General features: G+C 38.9%; 1 protein-coding gene across 4 annotated transcripts in view; it reads right to left on the bottom strand.

The window, feature by feature from the left end:
* Nucleotides 1–8014: 8014 nt before the first annotated feature.
* MEF2C (myocyte enhancer factor 2C) overlaps nt 8015–24990 on the bottom strand; it is a 148789-nt gene continuing 131813 nt past the window's right edge. For 2 of the 4 annotated variants that reach the window (XM_060009171.1, XM_060009172.1), the window contains exons 7-11: nt 21803–21975; nt 20269–20292; nt 19257–19386; nt 18519–18654; nt 8017–13030 (exon numbers count right to left, since the gene is read on the bottom strand). In XM_060009171.1, the coding sequence (XP_059865154.1) occupies nt 12709–13030; nt 18519–18654; nt 19257–19386; nt 20269–20292; nt 21803–21975 (785 nt within the window). In that variant the 3' untranslated portion in view covers nt 8017–12708. Of the gene's footprint in view, nt 13031–18518; nt 18655–19256; nt 19387–20268; nt 20293–21802; nt 21976–24990 lie in introns of all 4 variants that reach the window. The other 2 variants (XM_060009174.1, XM_060009173.1) reach the window with 2 other exon arrangements.

The following is a 24990-nucleotide window of genomic DNA, read 5'->3' as shown; positions in this document are numbered from 1 at the left end:
TTATACTTTAGGCCCAAATACCTACTTTGTAGAATGAGGATTTCCTTCCTTTCTTTTCTTTTTTTTTTTAAAATTTTTATTGGAGTATAGTTGGTTTACAATGTTGTTAGTTTGTTGGGGTTTATTTATTTATTTTTTTTGCGGTACGCGGGCCTCTCACTGTTGTGGCCCCTCCCATTGCGGAACACAGGCTCCGGACGCACAGGCTCAGCAGCCATGGCTCACAGGCCTACCGCTCCGCGGCATGTGGGATCTTCCCGGACCGGGGCACGAACCTGCGTCCCCTGCATCGGCAGGCGGACTCTCAACCACTGCACCACCAGGGAAGCCCATCTGCTCTTTTATTGTATCAATCTGGTTCGTGTTCATGAACTACATACACATTATTTATGTATGTGCATATGTGTGTGTATGTGCAGGCATGTGTGTGTGTAAGTACCAAATGTTAATCAGTTATATACATGTATTTGATTAAATGCACAAAAACAAAGTCCCAATACTTCTTGAAAAATATTTTATGTTTTTATGGTTTGGGATCTTTTTTTCTTACTAATTAAGAGAAGAACGCAATGTCCTCCTACTGGTAGCTCCAGAGTACTTAAGCAGATAGGCCTTGCACTTAATTTCACTAAGGGCACCTCAAAATGCACCTGGGCCTTTTACTTTCATTTGTGTTTTCCTGTATTTAACCCTCAAGGGATGGGTAGATGCATGGTCAATTTTATAGGAAAGTGGTTTAATATTACTGGTTGCACTGACTATCACTTTGGGTTCTACACATATTGCAGCTTCAAATAGTTTCCCCAGGAGAAAAACAAATGAAGTCTCTTTTTGGATGGTTTAGAGACAGAAGATTAAACATTCTAGCTTTCTTTTTTTTTAAAAAACATCTTTATTGGAGTATAATTGCTTTACAATTGTGTGTTAGTTTCTGCTTTATAACAAAGTGAATCAGCTATACATACACATATATCCGCATATCCCCTCCCTCTTGCATCTCCCTCCCACCCTCCCTATCTATCCCACCCCTCTAGGTGGTCACAAAGCACAGAGCTGATCTCCCTGTGCTATGCGGCTGGTTCCCACTAGCTATCTATTTTACGTTTGGTAGTGTATATATGTCCATGCCACTCTCTCACTTTGTCACAGCTCACACTTCCCCCTCCCTATATCCTCAAGTCCATTCTCTAGTAGGTCTGTGTCTTTATTCTAGCTTTCTTATTCTTTTATTTTCTGAGGTTCAACGTTATATTTAGCAAAACTTGGTAAGAATATGGTATAGGAACCCTCGATAGCAAAACAGTCATTTAATATTCTGGATTACATAATGCCTCCATCCTTGAAGTAGTCAATTTATTTGATGTGCATTGTTATATTACATCAGTCTCAATATAATCATATTAATTTATCTCTTCAGTTTTAGCATTTGTGATCATTTGATCATGACCGAGTTGAAGTTTACCTCCCTTTATCTATGAACATTGTTAATATTTGTCAACGAATATTGTGGGAAAGTAGGTTCAAGGTATGCAAGAGAAAGAATAATTTTGGGCAGCTTACCTTGATTTGAATCGAGGCTGGATGACGGAGGCCTTAGTACATTGACGTAAGGCCTTACTACACCTCAACAGGAAGCACCATGGAGTGAGAGCTCCCACTACTATCAATACTTCGTGTATAATATTCTGAATATGAGATTTCTTTTCACATAATCATTTTTTAAATTGAGGTAAAATTTACATGGAGTGAAAACACAGACTTTAAATGTGCAATTAAGTGAATTTTGACAGTGTCCCAATCACCCCAGAAAGTCCCTTTGTGCCCCCCTTCCAGTCAGTCCCCCCACCCACAGTCAACCACTGCTCTGATTTCTATTACCATAGATGAGTTCTGTCTGTTCTTGGTCTGCATATAAATAGAATTATACAGTATGACCTCTTTTGTGCTCAATGTCTTTCATTCAATATAATCCTTGCTTACATTTTAATGAGTGATGTTTAAATAATTATTATCACAATTAGCACCAACATCGGTTACATTCTGGTTTATATAATAACTAGTTGTGTATAATTTTCTAAATACAGAAGTTCAATGCATCCTGTCTCATATTTCTTGATTCTATATTTCACAGTAGCTTTCTCTTCTATTCTCAGATTTTACAAAATGCATTATTAAAGGCAGGAAGAAAACTGGCCTTTAGCAAAGTAGTTGAGCTCTCAAGGGCTGTTGTATATGCTCTCGTATTGTTGTCAGTACCTTTAAAAAGGATCCTGGAGAGGATGCCCGACTGAGGAAAAATAAACCATTTTTCTGAGTTTTTTTCTTAATAAATGAACTCAAAGGAAAAATACAAGCACTAACGGAGAGCTTAGGAGGAGAGGTGCTGAAAAGTATTATCCTTTTATCTTAGTAGAACTCTGTGGTAGAGAATACGTTTTTTGATTTGGCCAAATAATTTCTTTAACATGTTTTAAAGGTAAAACTTTGTGCATGCAAAGAACATAAACCAAGATATTTAATTCGGAGGACAGGAAAGTGGGGTGGAAAAGTTAGATTATTTTTAGCCTTCCAACTCGTACTTGGTAACTTAGCTGATGAATTAGGAAGTACCAGAAAGTGGTATACTCTCCACGTCATTTCAGCTGATGGTATGGACAGAGAGGTTAGCAAGGGTGACATGTTTTCTGTGTTCTAATACTGTTGAGTTGTGTTGGCCACTTGTGGGAGCAGCTTGCAATGACCATGAGCCAGGCAGCTGTAAGTTCAACAGAAATCCAGTCAGGATCCCTCGACTTTGCAGTCTTAAAATTAGATGGCTCAAGCGGATAAACAGATCCTTGATTAGGCAGAAAAAATTAAATCTTATGGGATGAATTCTGAAGTCCGTCAAAAAGAAATGCAGGTAAGCGGCTGGGAAAATGGCAAAGAAAACCCAAATATTCTTAGGAAATAATATTTGTGATTTAATTGTGGGAAGCTTGTTGCTTTAGTAAGGCTTTTGGTTTGGCTAGTGTAGTCAACAGAGAAGCAAACTCCTAATCTTAAGGCTTCCTCCCGGTCAGCTGAAGGTGACAGTTGAAAGCTTCTGCACCTGGAGAAGCCTCAAGGCAAGCTCACCTGTCCTGAGGTTTTGAAAATTGAAGTTGAAAATGCACTGGAATTTTCCAAGGGCCTCTTCAGTCAGCAGAGAGCTTTCTGTAAATCCACTGTGTGACACTTACTTTTGTTTGGAAAGAGTTTTTTTCTAAACTAAAACCTTTCTCTTTTTGAATATAAGTAACACATCCTACAGTTCAAACATGAAAACAATATTAAAAAGTCTGTGTTGTCAAGTCTGGCTTCCACCCTGCTCACCCCTTCCCCCAAACCGCCGTCACTTTGAAACTACTTTGTTGTTTTCCTTGTATATACTTCCAGTATTTCTTTTTGCAAATATAAGAGCATTGATTGTTTACGTCTCCCATTTTTCTCTGGAATCAGCATACCATATACTGTTCTATGATTGCTTTTTTTAATCTAACAATATATTCTGGAAAATTTCCATATCAGTACATAGGAGTTTTGTTTGTTTTATGTTTCTTTTGAACTACTGCTGTTGGGCTGGACCACGCAGGCCTGCAAGCTCTGTAGTTGCCCAGCCACAAGACCTAGGAAAGAGCCCAGAGTCAGTGAAGAGCAATCAGTGGTTTAACGATGGGGGACCTTACATGTCTGAAGCAAGGTCCTGGAGCAACACCCCACCGTGCGTGCGGCACACAGGCGGGCAGGACATGGGGCAGTCTTCGCTCCGGAAGGGAGGGAGGAGGTTACCAGTTATAGGGGGAATTGATGTCAGGTGGACTCATTGGTTACCAGGGAAACTAGCAGAGGGGCAGGCCCCTCACCACCCCTTTGATAAGCTGTCAAGGTGAAGATGTTTGGATCTAAAGATTAGAACAATCACTGGCTGGGGCTGGGAGCAAGTGCGTAGGCATTTACTGATTAGGCTCTATGGTTAAGAGGGAATGATCTTCCTTCTTGACTCACTGATGTCAGGTGAGCCGGGTGTAGGTGAAGCAGGGACTGCTTCAGCAGGAGATGTACAGAGCAAGAGAACAGCCATCTTGGGTGGCCTGATCATATAACTGTATTCAATGTGTTGATGTACCATGTACACTCCTTTATGGATGGGCACCTTCCCAATATTTTAATCATAAATGCTACACATACAAACTTTTGCATACAAACAGGTTTGCATTTCCAAGCAGACGCTCTTGTAAAGAGAAACAAGTGTACCATATGGAATATTCATGGAATAAATGCTTGAAGTAGGTAAGTCTCTTTCTGTAACAATTACTTGTAGAAAAGTCTCTGTGTGTTGATATATTTGGTACCACTAGTGGGAAGTTTGGGGATGAATACCTGCAAAGCACTGCTTTCTCCATAGGTAGAGTGTGTGCTTTGGCCCTCAGCAAAGGGGCGTACCAAATCGTCTTTGGGGAGAGGATGTGATATTCCCAAGAAACAAAAGAGCACATTGTCATCATCACAGGAGAAATCTGAATTTTGTTGACTTCTTCTTACTGGTATTTTACAGAGTATGGTAGCATGTATTTTGAGTAACTTTTCGGGCGAGTGAGGATCTATTCACTGATTAGCACCTATGAAGGTCTTAACTGGGCCTCGGAGCAACCCCGTGAGTTAGTCATAAATGAGAGAACTGGTGCTTAGAGAGAATAAATAACTTGACAAATGAAATGCTACTTAGCTTGTGAGGAGCAAAGCTGGTCTGATTCTCAACCAGGAGACTAGATGACCTCTGGAAAAACTGCATCCAGGGTCACTGAGCAGGCAAAATTAGAAAATGAAAGTCGACCCCATCACAGAGAAGCTACTCAACGTCCATTACAATGGGTCTCACCCTGACTCAGGCACCAGCTGCAATTTCTTTTTCCTCAGGTTGCCTGGCCATTGCAACGTCCAGGCCCTGGTGCTGTCTTTGTGGAGAGGAAGGTGGGGCAAGGGAACCGACTTGGACCTCGCATTTCTGGCTGTGGAGAGTTCGGGGAAAGTGCTTTCTTGACAACTTTCAGTTTAGTGCGGAATTGCCCCACTGGTAGTTCATGTTTCCTCCCTTTCAGCCTGGCCCTTGTGCCAGTTACCAGATTCAAAGGGGATTATCATGTCTATTTGGCCTAGAGCAGAGGTTGGCTGCTAGAGATGGGTGCTTTGGGGCTGGAGGCTCTTCCTCAAGTGGGAGCTGGTCAAGATTGGGGGTGTGATGGGGCCGATGATCTGGCAAGGTTGCTGCTAAAACCAGAAACCACTTTAGGGCCAGAAACTATGAACATTTTCCTACCTGTTTTCCTAACTATAACTCTCAGGCAAAAGTCCCCCAGGAAAGAGGCTGTACCTAGAAGAGGAGAGGTTAAAGGAATAGCCTCATTTTGGGTGATGGAGACATTTGCTCTCTGGAAATAGAGATAGCGGGAATTCAAGGGAGACACACAGTGGGGAAGTGAACTTGACTTTCCACTTTCATCAGTGGATCTTGCTTAGAAGTCTGTCTGTAAGGAGAATGTGTAGGAAAAATGCCATAAAATATGCAAACAAAATGGAAAAAGGACTTGGTTCACAAAATGAAAACTCAAGATGCCCTGTTCTGGGTGGTTTGCCTTTATCAAATTCAATAACTCTATTTAATCCAGACTCCCAAACATCATTGAAATAAAATAACCACATCCAAATTGGACTTAGGGAGCACAAAGTGTAATCCTCTAGGCTTTGGTTAGGATGGTTCATGTCTGTGTTCTGCCCCCTTGGGTCTCCCCTAGCCCATAAACACGTTCAATTTCTACCCGGCCTTTTAACACCTTTCCCTTCGTGGCCGCTTTCTTCTTCTTCTTCTCTTTTTTTTTTTTATTCGGTACGCGGGCCTCTCACTGTTGTGGCCTCTCCCGTTGTGGAGCACAGGCTCCAGACGCGCAGGCTCAGCGGCCATGGCTCACGGGCCCAGCCGCTCCGCGGCACGCGGTATCTTCCCGGACCGGGGCATGAACCCGTGTCGCCTGCATCGGCAGGCGGACTCTCAACCACTGCGCCACCAGGGAAGCCCCCACCCCCACCCCGCTCTCTTCTTTTAAAAGATTAGTTCATACTCGCTGCCTGAAATTTCACAACATCTCTTAGACGGACTTCTGTGGTCTCTCCTCTCTCCCACACCATTTTGTTGAACTAGTTCTCAGATATCACCCTTCTTTGATCTTCGTCCTCTGGAACCCCAATAGAGCACTGCACACTGTTGAACGCTTCTTTTTTTCTCTTCCTTGAAACCTCTCCATGCCTTGACCGCACTCTTCGGTTTTCCTTCTCACTGCTCCCTGCTGACTTTGTCCTTTTCCCTCTGTAGGTCTCCCCTCTGCAACATTCCCTTCCAAGCCTTCTTCTCCCTTCTCCCTTTGACCTTTCTTCCCCTTGACACGCTTTTCAAAGGCACGGCTCCTCCCTGTTAGTAACTTCCAAAACATCCAAAACCTTCAGATTGACTGGTATCCTGAGCTCGTCTCTCCTTAGAAAATTCTCACATTCTTCTTGGATATCACTCAACCTCCACAGGCTGAAAACTGAATTAATTACCTTCCTGACAAAGCAGTGACCTCTCCATATCCAATTTGAACATTACTATGATCCTAACCATTTAAGCTTGAAACTATAAACAATTCCTTATCTATCATCACTCCTACCATAAACCTCATCATTTGCTGTACTTTAACAATTCCATCTCTTGTAATCTTTCACTTAATTCCTTAAACCCCAGACTTCTTAAATTGCTGTTATATGATCAGACCCCAACCAACTCTTGCAGTCTTGTGCCTTGGGAGCTTCCCGGCCTCTGTACACGGAGGGTAAGGAGAGACCAAAGAAAGAGGCAGACCACTCCAGATTGGTGGGTGGCAGGTTTAATAAGCAAGGAAACTTACACAGAAGGCTTCTCTTGAGTGGCTGCAACATAAGTGAATCTCTGCACCCGCTCACCAGAAACTTAAAAGTTTTGTTTCTCGGCTGCGCAGACCGCGGAGCGGCTGGGCCCGTGAGCCATGGCCGCTGAGCCTGCGCGTCCGGAGCCTGTGCTCCGCAACGGGAGAGGCCACGACAGTGAGAGGCCCGCGTACCGCAAAAACAAACAAAGGAACAAAAACCACAGGCTCAAAGATTAGATTTTCAAGATGGTGACAACGGAACATGAAGCTAAGTGGAGGGCCACGTGTGACTGCAGAGGTCTTGTGCCCACAAATCAGCCCTGTCCTTATCCCTCTGGGCCTTTCTCCATCCTACCCACCTCCAAAGACAAGTCAAAGACTGCTTCTGCTGGGCAGATTACGAAGTGCCTATTCTTGGGGCTTCAGCTCTGTTCCAAAGAGGGCCAAAGTGGTTCCCTTCCAGCACTTTGCAGATGTCTCTGAAAACACTTCCTATTTCCTATTAGCCTTTTAATCTCCTATTAGGTTATACATTTATTAATAGCAAGAGCTACATCTTGATTCATCCTAGAATCTACCACGAGATACGCATAATAATTGCTTAATAAATGCTTGCTGAAAATGGATAAAGAGAACAAAGAGAAAAGCACTGCTATTCTGAAGCCACATGCAGCGTTTCTGCAGGAGGCATTCTTTTTTTCATCAGAGGAGGAGTCACTGCTAATGCAAAAGTCCAGTTCTCCAGTCGGCTGGCCAGGGCCTCCTTATTTTCCTTTTCAGTTCCTAAATTAGTCTCTATGTTGATCTTTCTAAGGACATTTCCTTTAGAAATTATATCAGTAATTAAATTTTGGTAATGGATATATTTTATGGTTTCTAAAAATGGATGAATTCACTAATTTCCCCAAATATTTAGATAGAAGCCTATGTTTTCAACCTCTTTTGGTTAAGTAGACTATTCTGATGAAGAAAAAAGAAATAAGTCTGGAAGTGCTTTTTACACACTTTAGTTTAAAAAATATTAAACATGGGGATATCTTGCACAATGAGTTTTGGAAAAGTCTGTGTAATCAAGCAAGTTATCAGAGATCTTCACGGAACTGCTTTGATAACAAAGTTGGGCCACTTGATAAGAACCTTGAACTTCCCACACTGGCTGGATACATATATCACCCCAAGAGCAGGGAAACAATTCACACTCTCCCTTCCCCCCAAAACACAAATACCCCTCTTTTTGAGTATTTTGAGTTGAAAACCGAGAAAGCTCACTTGTGCTTGTGGGAGAAGCTGCTTTAAAAAAACACGATAAAGTGGAATAAATTTGAACAGCAAAACGTTAATTAAAAAAATGCACCACAGACACTGCATCACTAAGAAAGCCAGTAACTTTACTGAATTGTCTGCAAAATACAAATTATACCTTATTTCCAGCAGGAGAAACTTTTGAAAATTCCCCACTTTTATTCACTACAGACAGCTGAATTAAGTCCCTTGAGATACACAGATGTGGTTTAACTTAGTTATAACATCTTGTCATCTAGTGGCGACAAAGTCCAGCTTATGCCGCTGTGAGCCTCTATTTGAATATTTGTTGCAAATGCTTGTATGCCCTCATTTACAAGCTATTTTAATTACTGTCATTTAATGGAAACAAGTCCCCAGAAAAAGAAAAAGAAGAAAAATGATACAGCAAACCATCTGAAGCAATCCAAGTCCTATGCCTACAGTGACCCAGGGCTGCTTCGCTCCAAGAGAACACTGGTAATGCATTCAAACCACAACAGAATCCGTCTCTTAGCTGACCTCTCTGAATTAAACTGAGGTATGGATCAATTTGAGGTATGAACAGGGAAGGCAAAATGCAATACCCGATTATGAAAATAACCAAAATGGACAAATTTAATGTAGAAGATATGTGGCTTGGATTGCTCCACATCTTTGGTTAAAACGTATTAAGAAAAGCCTTTAATTACATCTTGTAGTCTGAAGCATTCTAACAGACACCAGTATTCCATCCATCTTCAAAAGATCTGTAGTGGCAGGAAATTAACGCCATATAAGTGATGACATCACAGCAGACGGCACAAACGGGAACAGATGAAGTACGCCATGCTTAGGCAACAGCATTTATTGGGGGTTCAAGTGGCGGCTTCTTCTTTAAAAAAAAAAAAAAATCTTTTTTTTTCTAAAGAAAGAAATACAAAGCATTTACTCTCTGGAGTAAAAAACAAAAACAAGGATATAGGGGGCAAAAAATGCTATCTCTAAGTTAGAAGATGGGTATGTAAGAAAAATAAATACATAAAAGTGTGAGAGGGCAGACATTTTGTTTAAAAAGTGTATTGGAACTTTTTAAAATTTTCACCTTAGTTAACCTTAAAGTGATCTGAGGATGATAGGTATTTTTATATTCATCATTACAAAATGCTAAATTCCACCTTTGGGAAAAAATAAGCCATTTTACTAAAAAACACAATTTTAAAAAAGGTTGAAATGAACAGCCTTCCACGCACCAATGCATACAGGTTGTGCAGCTTGCGTATATTGCATCAGTTTTACCAGTATTTAAGCTTAATATTACCAAAAAATCTTCTAAAATAGGATTAGATATAACAATACTTGTAAGCTGTGTAAAATGCCACTTATGGTTCTTTTACTTGCAATGAAGAATGTTGCCTAAAATGTTACTCTAGGATGGGTTATGTAAAATAACACTCCCTCAGGGCTCTGCCCTAAACTCCTGAATACAAAGGATTTACCATGATAAAAACCCAAAACCGTACTAGCTTTGCAAATACAATAAATGGTAAATTACAGATAAGGTATAAGGGTAAAGATAGACAGCGATTGTTTACAGAAAGTGACTCATCACAATCAAAATTGTGCTTCTTCTCATTAAATCATCTTCAAAAAATTCTCAGATTATCCCTTTGCTACCTTGCCACCACTTTATATGAATTCAGTAGTGGGAACAAGAGATGACTGGCATCCATGTTCAAGTGATTCTGTTCTTTTCATGTTCTTATAAAACTATTGTCAGAACTGCTATAAATAGCCAGGGCTTCTGCTGGTACTTTAGCTTACTTTATCTTCAGCATTAGAAAATCACTTTTTCTTTCTTGCTGAGGCAAATTGCAGGTAAAGAATTAATATGGCTATTTTTTCATATTTTCACATAATGACCCTTTCCCACCCACTGGTAAGTTATTGATAAAGAGTTTTGAAATGACAAAGAACATTTGTGACATTTGCATATTTTGTACATATCAACTTATAAGGATGGGTTGTAAGAATGGGATCAAATTTATGGCGAGGAAAATAATTTTCTGTTTTTCCCCCTATGTGTGGATGTGTACGTGTGTGTGTGTGTTCAGGGATGATTTTCTGTTTTTCCTCTGCATAAATGTTTTTCTTTCATGTTCCATGGATACCTGGAGTAGTGGGATATATGAAATGATTGATTTTTTTTGTTTGATTTAGTATATAAAACGTTAGTACAAGGCAGGCTAGCATCCTATATGGATAGAAACAAAGGTGCATTGTGGTCTAATTGTGGATTTCAGATCAAGTTAAGAAAAATATAGCCTAGTTAGTAAGGTCTCTTGGCTTTTGCCACCCAGCGGCAGCCTTTTGCAATGAGAAACACATAGCAACTATGCAAGGAAAAGAAAAAACTGGATAAGAAATGTCCTACACCTGATATAGCAGTGTCAATCTTACTGTCTATCTTCTTTGCTGTGTATGTCAATGTGTATGACTGGAGATGAATCGACAGATCTTCACATTCCAAGAGAAAATCATTCCTAGACTGAAATCTCTTTTAAACAATATATATCAACTTTCTTTTATGGCACTCACTTTTTAAAGGGTCTGAAAATTAATCCCTTATAGACGAATATTAGACAAGAGTCATCATTATTTTTTGAAAATTAAAAAAAAAGGGACATAGAGAGGTTCTTTAATGGGATTTCTTGAAATGGCTATTAAATCTCTTTATTGAAGAAAAAATAGATGACATACATGCTTTATGCAGAAGTGACATTTGGGGGTCCTGACACACCGGGATTGTTCAACAGTCCTATATTGCTGACAAGATTGTTAAGGGTCAGGTAAAATAATTAAAAACGGATGACGAAGCAACTATCCCTTTACCTGCTTCCTTCTTATCTAGCACCCAGTCTTTCACATTTTTCTTCTGTGGGAATTTATAACTCATGCATAGAGTAAACTCCATATCACTTGTTTCTAGGGCTATATTGGCGGGACATGTGCCCCAACACAGCTCTCTCTTCTGGGCATATTTCTTAAAAGCGTTATCAAATTCTAGGCTGAAAACCAACCATATCATTTAGGATATGGGCAAGTTTAGGGTATGCACTTACTGAATTCCAAGATGCTTGGTGAAATGGTGAGATCAGAAAGGGGCCCTGCATTTGATAAAAATGCAAAAACAAAAACAAAAAAAAATAGCATGAAAGAAACTAATTAGTATATACAATGGATGTCAGTTGACCCAACTGATTGCTAATGGGTTAAAAACAATTTAGGGTGTTGCAATGTGATATGTTCTAATCCCACAGGTTATCCTTTTGACAGCTGACCTTGAACTTATAAAATGTATGCAGAGTAAAAGAAAACAGAAAGAAAATAGTTACTCAAATGTGCAACTGCACAAATATACCCCCCTCCCGCTATTAAGATAACAAAACTTCTGCTATTACCATAATATTATATATATTAGAAAGCTATACACAAGCATGTTAATTTCACAGATTTTTTAAAAGATTCTTAATATTTTATATAATTAGAAATACACATTTCAAAAACAAAACTTCTACAAAGAGAAAACAGTTATCTTGGTTAGCAAAGCATGGAGTTCTTCATGGCTTAGGGTAGTGCTTTCTATACAAAAAGTCCTTTTTGGTTTTTTTACAGGACTGTTTAAAATATTAGCGAAGCTATCAAGGGGGAAAAAAACACATTTTGGCTTAGGTAAACTACAAAAAGCCACAAATGCTTTGCAAACTCTGTCTTACCTTTTATATGAAAATAAGCAAAATGTAATGTACATATTTTTATATTTTTATTTAATAAGAGATGCAGACCCAGATTTATTTATTTATTTAATTAAATACGTTAGCCCTCAAACTCCACATTTTTAAAAATAGGTATGGTCCTCTTTTAATGGTCGTCGATCCTTTCTCATGAGTGCCATACACCAAGGATGTGCCTGCAGGTTTGTGAGCGATCTCGGGGTGGGTGTTAGGTGACCTGATGTGTTCCTAACATTTAACCGTGGCCACCCTTTGCCGGGTCTGTCCAAGACATCTATACACTTTTCTATATGTTGCATAACAGCTGCTCTCTCTTTCAGTAAAGATCTGCCGCTTTTGGCAAATGTTTCCTTTTGTCTATTTACATGTAAATAACGTTGAACCTGCAACATGACACTATCTATTGTAACATACATTTTGCAAAGGAGCACAACAGTGAAAAGAAGTTAGCCTTAAAATCTATTTTGTACAAGTGTTCTGTTGTACAACTCAAGTGCTAAGCTTATCTCAGCATTTCTGTTTATCTTTATACTGTATCACTGAGGCAATTTAAAAGTACTTTTACAAAACAGAGTACCTGACTTTTTTTTTTCCACACACAGCACATATAATGCATATCGACCCCCCTTCCCCATTAAGGTATAGCACACACACACACTGCAAGAAAAAAAAAAAACTATTAAGTAATAATCTGATCATGTTGCCCATCCTTCAGAGAGTCGCATGCGCTTGACTGAGGGACTTTCCCTTTCGTCCGGCGAAGGTCTGGTGAGTCCAATGGGGGAGTGGAATTCGTTCCGGTGATCCTCTCGGTCGCTGCCATCGTACGAACTGCTACAGCTGCTCAAGCTGTCAACAGGAGATCTCCCCGCCTCGTGGCGCGTGTGTTGTGGGTATCTCGAAGGGGTGGTGGTACGGTCTCTAGGAGGAGAAACAGGTTCTGACTTGATGTTGAGGCTTTGAGTAGAAGGCAGGGAGAGATTTGAACTCTGAGATAAATGAGTGCTAGTGCAAGCTCTGTAGGAGGAAAGGAAACCCAGTTACAGATGGAGGAGGCCTGGAGCCCCCAGGAACTCACAATTACATTAAAACATCAGCTTAAAGATTTGCATCGACAACAGAGCATGCCCAGAGGACAGCGTGTTTGAAAGCACCTGGGGGCGTCGCCTTCTTAGAGCAATTGGGATGCTTTTGTTGATTTGCCCCGTAATAATTCCAGCATTTAACTAGTCCAGGCCTCATGGATCATACCTCTAGTCTCTCACAGCCTCCCTAAATGTACAGGTTACCGGTTCAGGAAGATTTTTAACAAGACACGCTGGAAAAAGCATTTTCTATGTCCATGGAATTTCTCCCTAGGCTAGTTCCAAAATGTAATCCAAGACTTAACAATAGGGCTTAACAATACAGGGTTTAGGTTCTGAATTAGACTTCTTTGATTTACTAATGCCTGTGTTTGAAAATGATTGTAGAGGGCTTATTATGGATATAAATGTTTCCCTGAATTTAATATGCATATTAAGTTCCACAGTCTTCAGAGAAAGTGAAGAGAGTTCAAATTTCAAATAAATAGAGTCCATAAAATGCTACCTATAACCGTTTCTGGTGAAAAGCTTAGGATCGGGAAAGATGGGGAAGGAAATTTTAAGTATTGGCTTAAAAACACTTAAGACTTCCTATCCCACTAAAACTGAGAAAGAATTTGACTTTCTTCATCCTTTCTCAGTTACATGGGATGAAAATACTGTTTTTTCCCCCATAATTACCTCAGTATTATTATAGCTAGTCTCTCCCTGCTGGGATACTAAGACCACTCCTCTAATTTATCATTGTCATTAGTTGATGAATCTGGATTTGCCTAAGGAAAGGTTGGTGTAAAAAAGGATCTAGTGTGATTTTACTGGGTTTATAACCCTTAATCCTCATTTAATTCCAGGATAGCAATAACTTGCCCTTCTTCCAAGGTGTGGGAGAATTTAGATACTTGGAAGTTCTGGAGGGAAAAGCATTAAGCTCTTAGGTGTAGCTAGCCATCACAATGACTTTGATCAGGATAAACCATAGTAATATTGCTGACATCAATTTTAAGATGCCTGTACTGTTCTTACATTCTGAGCGCACTGACATCCACGGCTAGAGTCAGTGTTACTTGTCCATATTGTCAAGAGGGAACAGATATCTCTTTTACGGAGGAGAGTCACAGTAAAGAATCATCCATACAGACACACCCACTTTAAACAGGAAAGCAAACCCACCTACTCATGTATGTGATTACGTTACTTTCCAATGGAGAGAATTAGATAGTATTAAAAATGTCACTGTAAGCAGTGAGAAAACGGGCATGTATTTCAGAGGAAAAAGTGGAGTACTTTGGGGCTGGGCTTTTGGAAGATGCGATTCAGGTTCAAGATACATAGAGATAACAAAATTAGAAATGAGTTTATCTCTGAGTGATGTTTTATACAAAAGCACCACCTACTGGCAAAGAATTACTTTCCTTCTCTTATTAATAGATGAGCTAATGTAGAGAATAACAGAAGGGAGAATTGTTTGTTTCCCTAATAAGGCTTTCTTTCTCTCTCTTTTATGATCTTACAGAATCAACGCAGTCTTAGCATTTGTATCAAGATACTACACATTGAGTGTATATAATTTTCAATCACCTGTTTATACTTTTATTTATTTGTTTTTATTTTACATTGTATATTAGTACACTAATTTTCTAAGACTTTTAATTAAATACTCTTTAAATCAAAAAGGTATTGAAATGAGGAGGGGAACACCTGTATTTCAAAAGGATCCATAATGGTGGACTATTTTATCTTGGTTCAGAGTTACTTAATGATTCATTTTGATGTCACAGGAAATCATCTTTTGATTTCCGGAAGAAAGAATTTTCCTGGCTCTGGCTAAGAAAGACTATTTCACTAAAATTTAATTAAATGCTTCTACTATGAATCACACAACTGTTTAATAATGAATGTCAATTAGGGGTCTGCAGATAAAGTGGCATATCAATAAATACCTTTGCCTGCCCTTTGACATTTAGATTCAGAGGCAGGGTGACATGGAAAATTAGACAAAAAAATTTGGTGAGTTGAACCAGTATAAGCAGTTAATCTGCATAAACTGAGCAAAAAATAATATAATCAAAATGCTGTTTCTTTAATACAGCTTTTGGAAGCTGCTTTTTCTACTTATTCACTCCATTTCCCAAAGTCAGCTGGCTTGTATAGATTTTGCTATCTCTCTTCCCCACAAAAGATACAACACTAACTTGTTTATCCTTCCCTACAAACAAATAGGCTAGTCCCTAAGATAAGATACACTTAGTTGGTGGCATTTCATTTGACAGTGAAAGCGTTCATGAAGCATTTTGAGTAGTTCTGGGGACACTAAATCCACAGTAATGCATTGTAAGTGATATCTTAGATTCAGCTTCATTATACTGTGCTATGGGATTCAAAAGAGAATGAAGTTTAATTGGCTAGTCTCCATTATCAAAGATGTATGTTCTTGAAAAAGGAGCATTGACAGCATTTCGCTGTATATATACTAGATTCAGATATAAGCATGTTGGTCTACTTGTTCTTGAGAACAAAATTTTTACAGACACAGATAATTGTGAGATACTTCCTATGTGAGGAGGTGCATGGGGAAGCAGATATGCACGTTCCCATATCCAGTCCTGCTGCAAGCTCCCAGCTACTACAGATGCCTTCCTTCCAGCTGGGGAAACAACGACCTTCCCCATATTGTTGAGAAATGAAACATGACTGGGTAGCTTTATTCAAATTTCTTCCTGCCCCCGCCTGGAAATTAGACTATCAAACTATATGTAACCTAACCTTTTAAAAATCATCTTTACTTAAAGTCATCTCTCAGTATGTACTGAATACCCACATCAACAAGGATGATGATGGAAATGCTTCTAGAAAATAGGTTGTCTTTGTTTTAGGTGGTAGGAGAAAAATACCAAAAAATTTGAGGGTCATTTTCTCAAATATTAGTATTCGAATGACTTTTGCTAACCCTTGATGGCAAGTTTCTTCTGCCAGTCTGCTCTGCCCCCTACATAGGTCAGTTTATGCTGGTTATTTAACTTGCTTAGATAAAATCAGATACTAGATAGTGCTAACAGTATAGCTTTAAGGACTTAAAGGTATTTCTATGAACAAAATATGAAGAGCTCTTTCATACTTCTTTAATTTTGAGAAAGAATTGTGGCAACCTCTTGGGCTGCGAGGAATTTCTACTTAGGTGGGCTGAAAGGTATTTTACTCTGCTTTGAATACTGTATCTATCCGAAAGAATGTGAGTCCACCACACAAGCATTTGGGACTACTTTGGCCTGCAAAAATATCAGTTTTTAAAAACTGATTTACATTGTAAGGAATAAAGGCAGCTCATGTAATTTATTTTACAAAAATATTACAACTTGGGTTTTTCTTTTTAATATTTAATCGTGTGAGCATAGGCTAGCTCATTTGAAGGAATCTCCTTTTGAAAACTACTGTGTGTGTGTGTGTGAGAGAGAGAGAGACAGAGAGAGAGAGAGGGAAAGAGGGAGGAAGGAAGGAAGGAAGGAAGGAAGGAAGGGAGGAAGGAGGGAAAGAAGGAAAGCAGGCAGGGGGGCTAAAATTAGAAGGCCTGGAAGGGGTATCTATTTGAGGGATAAGGGAAGTGATTAAGTGCAATAAAAACACATAACTCAGAGTCAACTCATGCACCATGAGAATTGGTGTTGAAAGAAACTGGAATTAAACAAAATGCTTCATCCTTGGCTGTTGTAATTCAGTTCCTCTCTAGTCCAGGGCTGTCACTTCTTTCTCATTTACTGAAGCCTCTATTAAAGGCAGCAGAGAATTTTGTTCTTCCCATGTAAAAGAAGAGAATTTAAAAATTGTAGTGTAGTTAAAATACGTAAATACATGTGTTTTCTATGTAAAAATGCAAATTATTGGGTGTTACTGAAAAGAAAGCCATAGTCGGAGAAAATAATATGGCTTTTGACATTAATAATTTCTAGGGAAAGTCAGTCCTATAATGGATGAATTTTGTGAAAAATGAGAAGTAAACAGCTACCTTTATTTTTGACAAGAAGCACGAACAGTGGATTCACTGCCGAACCACAGAAGTACAATGCCACGTGTATGTATTTTAAGATTGCCTGGTTGATACGATGTAGTTAGTGATAACTGCCTGAAAAAGTTACTGCCATAAATGTCTATTTGGATAGTTAACATTTCTGGTTAAATTTAAATGTTATTCTAAATAGAGACATTCTGTTGCTGTTCAACATATAACATATCTTCAAAGTTAATCTTTGAAAGCAGAGCAACAGTGTCAAGTGAATTTCTTTTATTTTTTTACATGAGAGGTTAGAGTTTCAGCAATAGTGATTAGTGAGTAAAATGCATATAAGCAAATAGTAAATGGGTGAAGACTCCACAACCAGAGCAGTAATCTATGTGAAATCAATTCCACGTGAAAGCTAGTGGGGCTGGAGCGGAGTAAGAGAGAAGTTGTGATGGTAATCAGAGTTTTATTCTCATTATCTCCTTAGAATATGAACATAGAATTAGCTAACGATTTTAACCAACATCTCAGCAGAAAAGTAAAAGTGGGGTAGGCATACCCCACTTTTCTAAAATATAAGTATAAAAATGGTTTGTCTTTAATATTTTATATCCTCCTAGTAATTTCTTTTGAAGATTAATTGAAGTTTTGGAGTTATTAAACTGAAAGGCATGTCTTTGGTTCATGTTTTAAACTTAAAAATGGTTTTACAAGTAGTATTATTTGTGAATTCCGGGCCTTTTAAGATTTGAACTTTCCTATTGATAAATGACAGGAGTTATTTCTATAATAAAGACATATCTCAAAAGTACCACAAGGGGGCAGAAATAGACATCTTCTGACTTCAGAAAACAACAAAAATTATTTTTATACCCAAATTTAGATAATTAGTGTATGTATGCACATATACATATATTTAAATTCATACATCTATGAATATACAACTATATTATGAGTACATTATAAATATATGAAGTTTGTATATCAGTGGAATAGCTGACCCTCTGAGTATTAGGCTAACTATGTTCATTACATTAGGCATGAACTATGTGGTTTATGCTAAGTGAAAAGGATTCTCAAATATCTCAAAAATTTAAAAAACTAATAACTATAAATGTTTTCTTATGTCCCACATGAACTATGTGAAAACTTGACTGAAGAAAAACTTATCACTGACAGAAGTAGAAACAAATATAGCCTAAAACAACTGGGAAATAACATACCCTATCATCACAGAGCTCTCCCTCCTCATAAAGAAGAAGGAAAGTAATATTTAAGCTACCTGAAAGGTATTAAACTTCCAGATTTTGATAAAGTAGAATTTTACATCCTCTAGAGGGACATTAGAGCACACAGTTAGAGACTGCCATTTGTCATTTAACAATGCATTCTAAAAGTGTATTATGAAAGAAGTAATATTGCTTACCCCAGTTGACTGAGGGCGGATGGCGGCATATTATGTAGGTGTTGTTGTTGCCAGCCAGTTACTGAGCCAAGATGAAGAGCGCTGGCGGTGTTAAACCCAGACAGAGACGACAGGTCTGCGCTACTCAGAGAGTACTCTAGAGAAGAGAATAAGAGAGTTAGGGAACATATTCAATTTGGAAATTATCAAGTGGTGAATAATCATTTTCAATTTTTAAAATATTCTATTAGTATTATTTAATGATCGTTATGCTTTTTTTTATTTGCAGAAGGGAGGGAGATAGAACATTAGGGACAATTTTAATTTAAAAGAGATATACTATATACCAAAAATTAAGTATTCTGTGAAAACTTCAATGTAATACCGCCTGCAATTCTAGTTTATTAGAACTACAATCTGGTATCACAAGTAGGTACATAGTATTTGATGACCTAGAAATGTTTTTTAAACAACCTTGAGAAAGTGAGCTTTCTATTACATCAAAAAAACAATAGCTCATTTTCTTGAAATTGTTCCTATATATTGAATTCAGGTTGGGTTAATAAAACTTTTGCTCACTAAGAAAGAAACATGTGGATATTCACTTTGTCTTAGTAATGAATAGGTAATGGTATAGTGCTCTGGACTCCACAGGTATTAAATAAAGCTTCCTAGCAGACTAAAGAGTAATATCTTTTTCATCTTGCTTTTTTAATAAAAAGTATTTAATGTATTATTTGAACATGGCAAACTACTCACCGTTACCATATGTTGTTGAAATGGCTGATGGATATCCTCCCATCCCTTGTCCTGGTAAAGTAGGAGTTGCTACGGAAACCACTGGGGTAGCCAATGACTGAGCGGACTGGGAGTTATTTATCCTTTGATTCTTTTAAAGTAAATAAAAAGATATTACTTATAGAATTTTTTAAGAGTTAAAAATACTAGATTTCAGTATTAGTGTTGCACATAAAGAGAACTTGGTACAAATCTCATGAAATTAATCATTTAACATGTGTCTCTATGAACTCTGCCAACCCTATCATTTACAATCCTTCAAGAGACCAGTTGTTGCCATAGTAACCCATTACATCAGTATCTCCTAGGCAACTGAACTAGTAACAAGTACCATAGCTTTATTATGGGTAAAAACAGACTATGTTGAAAACTGATGAAATATGTATACTGTACTTCTATTGTTTCAGTTTTTATTCAAATGCAAATTAAAAAAATTAAAATCAACCATGGTGGTTTTTATGCTCAGTTCTATACACACCAGAGCAGATGGGTAGAGGGTTCATGCTATATTTTGACCAGCAGGTGGTGCTCTGACCACTTTTTTTCAGATTCTTCTAACCTTCCCTCAAACTAGATGGCAAAGCAGCTAACATATATTTGATTCCTTAGAGCAAGGAGATTAAAAATTCATATAAATTTAAATATCTTGAGAATTTAATTCTTAGAAAAATAAGCATATTCATGGTTTTAAATAACTAAGGATATTTTTGCTTGTTACAATTTTACTATAAATTAAATCCTAAAATAAACTGAAAACATGGCCTTTACTTACAGAGGTTGACACAGAAAAATAGATAACCTGATATCTCACCTATGAGTGATACTTGAAATGAATGGCATTTAAATATAATCAATATTGACACACACTAACTCCTGAAATCTTTCCATTTTACTACTGCTTCCTCTCCACCTAACAGTCACTTTGGATTTCTCCTTGCACGTGCCATTGAAGAGAAGCACCCTCACCACTTACCAAAAGCAGGTCGACATCCTCAGACTGAGAGCATGCGGAAGGAGTTTTATTAATTAGTGTCTGTAAATATTTATAATTGGGCAAAATCTTTTCAACAAAAGGAGAAGCATCTTCTGATAGACACAACAGTTTAAACAGTTTTAAAACTCAAGACTCTAAAGATAACTCCTTACAAAGACATTCTTTGTTTTCTTTAATGAGCTGTTTGTCTCAAACATGAAGACAATCTATCCAGTTTTCAGCACAGGTCAGTGTCTCAACGTTCATTATTTCACCACCACATTTTGAGGAAAAAAAAAAAAAGATTGTACTTTGAAACCCCACTTGCTGGAGGAGGGGGGAAACCGCACCTGGCTGCCAGTGAGAGACCTGACGGATGGCTCGCAAGAAACCCTGGGAAAGCCTCAGTTTTAAGGGACTGGGAATAAATCTGCTGATAGAGACAGCCTGCCATGCATGGCCCACACTGCTTGGCTGTGGCCCTGTGGGAGGTTTTATTTATCCAGCCTTTTCCGAAGGGAATGTTGCACATTTTGTGAATTTTTGGGGGCTGATATTCAAAATTAATCTGCACCGTGCCATAATAAACTAATCAGCTTGCAGGACTGTTTTACCCTGAAGCTTGCCACAGAGCAGAGAAAGAAAAAAAAATGTGTTTGCAGAATGATCTAAATCTGTCTGCTGAATCTTGGTTTTAAATGTTCTCGCTCTTAAGCAAAGCTAATTTGGAGAACACGGATGTAAGTCTCTTTGTTGCTGAATGTGGTCCCACAATATTATCTTCACCTTCGTCCTGCGGACCCAGGAGAAAGAAAAATGATAGCTTCCAGGGATATTATTTATATTTCGTATTTATTTATTCTTATAAGTGCCACAACTGTTTTTTGATGTAAAATAAAAATATAACCTTTGTTCTCAAAATGCCTAGAATTTTAAGACAATTTGTTTTTGAGAGGTAACTACTGTCATAAAATGCATATTTGGAAAGATGAATTGAGGCAGTGCATAGGCATGTGATACATTAAACATTATCACTGCAATACACCTAAGAAAAGAATTGCTAATTAACGGGAGAAAGTTCATTTAGGAATTTTGAGAAAGATTTTTCATTGTCAGTACCTTAAGGACATACTTATTTAGTTCAATACTGTAAAAATCTGTTATGAAATACCTCACTCTGTGAGTGTGGTTCTACCATTGGTCAAATCAAATCATATGTGTCATAAGCAGAGTACTAGGTAATGATTTTTTTCTAATTATAAATTGGAGGCCTTAAAAGGAAATGTTTTCTTTGCCCCAGAACACCAGCCCTATAGTGGAGTTTTTTTGGATGTTGGTTCTTTTTTTTCCACGGAAAAGGGAAAATGCACACTAGTTACCAGAAATAATAGCTAAATCCAACAGGGCCCCAGCAATAGCACTGACGTGTTAATTTTCTGGGAGCATGTGAGTAACTCATAAAGTTAGACAAATACACAAATAGCAAAACATATACAAAACAGCAACATTTATTTAAAATGTAATTTCACATTACCACTGATGGCATCGTATTCTTGCTGCCTGGTGGAATAAGAACTCGGAGATCTGGTTTACGGTTATTCATCCCTAAATTCATGGGGGGAGGAGATTTTGCTTGCATATTCTTGTTCAAGTTACCAGGTGAGACCAGCAGACCTGGTGAGTTTCGGGGGTTGCCATACCCGTTCCCTGTTAACACAAAACAATGAGAGCACTGAGGAAAAAAAAAAATCTAGACTCAAAAATGTTTCTAGAGAATACACTACATGAGATTAAGAATAAAGGATTAACAGGGTGAGACAATAATGTACACTGAAAGTTCACAGGATGACTGACAGCCTCCACATCAGGAACCCAATCAGTTATTTAACATTCCTCTGAAGGAAGATTAAAAACTCTTAATGAGAAGAGACCTAATAGATAGCAACTTGCCCAGAAACCAGCATATACTTTTATTCTATTAAAAAAATTTCGGGGGCTTCCCTGGTGGTGCAGTGGTTGAGAATCTGCCTGCCGATGCAGGAGACACGGGTTCGAGACCTGGTCTGGGAAGATCTCACATGCCGCGGAGCAACTAGAGCCTGTGCGCCACTACTACTGAGCCTGCGAATCTGGAGCCTGTGCTCCGCGACAAGAGAGGCCGCGATAGTGAGAGGCCCGCGCACCGCGATGAAGAGTGGTTCCCGCTCGCCGCAACTAGAGAAAGCCCTCACACAGAAACGAAGACCCAACACAGCCAAAAATAAATAAATTCATTAATTAAAAAAAAAATTTGGGAAGAAAGTCAGACAGTCAGTCGTTCAGGGTCTAAGAAAAGCACTGAATTGGTCCTGCACTTTAATTGACTAGCTCGGCGGAGGCCTGGCTGGCATGACTCACTCTTTTGGTTCAGCGATTTGGGTTTTATTTTGTGTATCTGTGTGTCCTTAAGTGAAAAAGGGCATACCAGCAAGACTATAATTTCTAGGACACGCAGGAGGTGTAGTAGCCTCTCACACGCTTTGCTATTCAGTTCCCCTTGTCTTTGAGCGATTTCTCCCTATGGCTTTCTTCCATCTGGTTTGCTCTCCTCACTAAGCTCAGTGTACGAACCTGAAGCCCTGCTTTCCTGCTCACACAGAACTTCAAAAAGCAGGACTCCTTCTCAGGAGCCGAAATGAGGGGACGATGCCTCCACTAAAGTGCTGATGCACAGGGCACAGGAGTAGCCACTGAGTGGCAACCGTCCTGAAAGGGTTTTCTTTGGTCTCTGACGCTTAGCCCTCCACTAACAGACAAATGGCTATCTGAAGGTGTCCATTTGTCATAATTCAAAATATACTGTCCCGTGACAGGCAGAGATGTGGAGGGAGTCGATGCAACCTGAGCTGAACCGGAAAGTCCCCTGCTGGCTTCCTCTACCATCTCTGATTGGAGAATAAGAGAAACCACCTAGGTGATTCAACAACCCGTGCTAAGAGAAACCACCTAGGTGATTCAACAACCCGTGCTGGAAACCTACCTAGACAGTTGTTTTCTAAAGCTCTCTAAAGGAGACAGTCAAACCTCATTGTTACTGTCATCATTATCATTATCGTAAAACACAAGTATCTGTTACCCCAGGAGGAATGGTACTGTGTGCTACCCAGTGGGGATGCAGAGACAAGCCCCCGGTCCTCAGTCCCTCAAGCCCCCTCAGGCCCTGCAGTCCCTTTGTGGCAATCCAATACAGGCACGCGTGAAACATACGCACTAAGACAAGGCAGCCTGGGGTGATGTGCCACAGAGCAATACAGATTAAGTGCTTTTGGGTTCCCAGGAGGGAAGAGATTATCCAAACAAGATTCACGGAAGAGGCAAGAACTAATGTGAGTCTTGAAAAAAGAGAGGAGGTAGTAAGATCTCTGGGCTTGTGACCAGGCACTGGGAAAGGTTCAAGGTGGCACGTGAACATCCTAGTGAGAAGGCAACCCATGGAAAGAGGGGAGTGTCAGAGACCCTGAAGGAACGTGGAGGGCTGGGCTGTGGAACCCACAGAAGTTTAGCCTGTGAATTCCAGGCTAACATGTCTTGGGTTTAAATGGTGGAAATGCAGACCCCTGAAGGTTGCAGAGCAGAGGTAACACAGGCCTTTAAGTGGACAGAGAGATCTACTGGTATTGGGATATTCTGTCATTAGGAAGGCCTGATAGTGTGATCCAGTCTGGAAACTTCCATGATGACCTGAGCTATGATGAGGAATTGGGAAGGCAAAGCCCAGGTATATTTCAGGAGAGATTTATGGGCACATCTTTTGAATTAGAATCTATTTGAGGCACACTGTGCAGAGCACACTGGTTCTTCATACCCCATTCATTTACTTGTCTCATTTTATGCATGAATAAACGGGCTGAATATATAACAAATAACTACAAGATTAAATCTGTCAATTGGATTATGCATAAAATTCTCCACTTTACTGGAAGAAAAACCCCACAAAATAAAACAAACAACTCCTCCCCCAAAGCGTGTCAAGTATAAAGTAGTTGCTTAAGAAGTGTTGGTTGAATTTGTATGTAAATTACTCTTCTATAATAAAACTTCAAGAAAATTAGCTAAATTCTCTAAAGCCAGCTAAATATGTCAAAAGCCCAAAACATTTTTTTACAGTTAATTTGGATTGTTTTCTGTGGCAAAAGTTATTTTATGAAACAAATGCAATTTACCTTTTTCCACTAGGAGAAATACAAAGGATATGTTCACTTAGAAAAACGCTCCATCAAATGGAATGCTCACAGGAGTCTTATATTTAAGGTGTCTTACTGAATCATTATCGTGACTATGCTAGGGCTTTCGTTTTAATTAATAGATTCCACTGGATAAAAAGGGAGTGAGAAAACCAAGACAAAGTTTGCTCTCTACTTTCCTGTCAGCTGAAGCTCAGACTGACAGACACACTGAATGCCTATGTCACTTATCTATTAAGCCTCCGTGAGATCTGGTTTAAATAAACAATCAAATGGAAAATTAGCTGGGTAATTTCAAAAGAAAGGGGGAAAAAGAAGTCAGTTAAGCAGTGCAATGAAGCTTGAACAGATCTGAAGAAACTAAAACCCCGGCGTCGTAGATGCCGATACTGGTTTGCATGGAGGAGTTATTTTGTTAAAGGAAGTAAAACCACTTTATGAAATGTGTTGTCCTGTGATATGACGAGCACTGGGCCAGTGTGTGAAAATGGAAATGCTG

Source organism: Delphinus delphis, chromosome 3 (genome assembly GCF_949987515.2).
Source record: "Delphinus delphis chromosome 3, mDelDel1.2, whole genome shotgun sequence".
In the NCBI taxonomy this organism is placed as follows: Eukaryota; Metazoa; Chordata; class Mammalia; order Artiodactyla; family Delphinidae; genus Delphinus; species Delphinus delphis.
The sequence above is the reverse complement of the archived record's forward strand: the minus strand, read 5'-3'. Positions and strand labels throughout refer to the sequence as shown.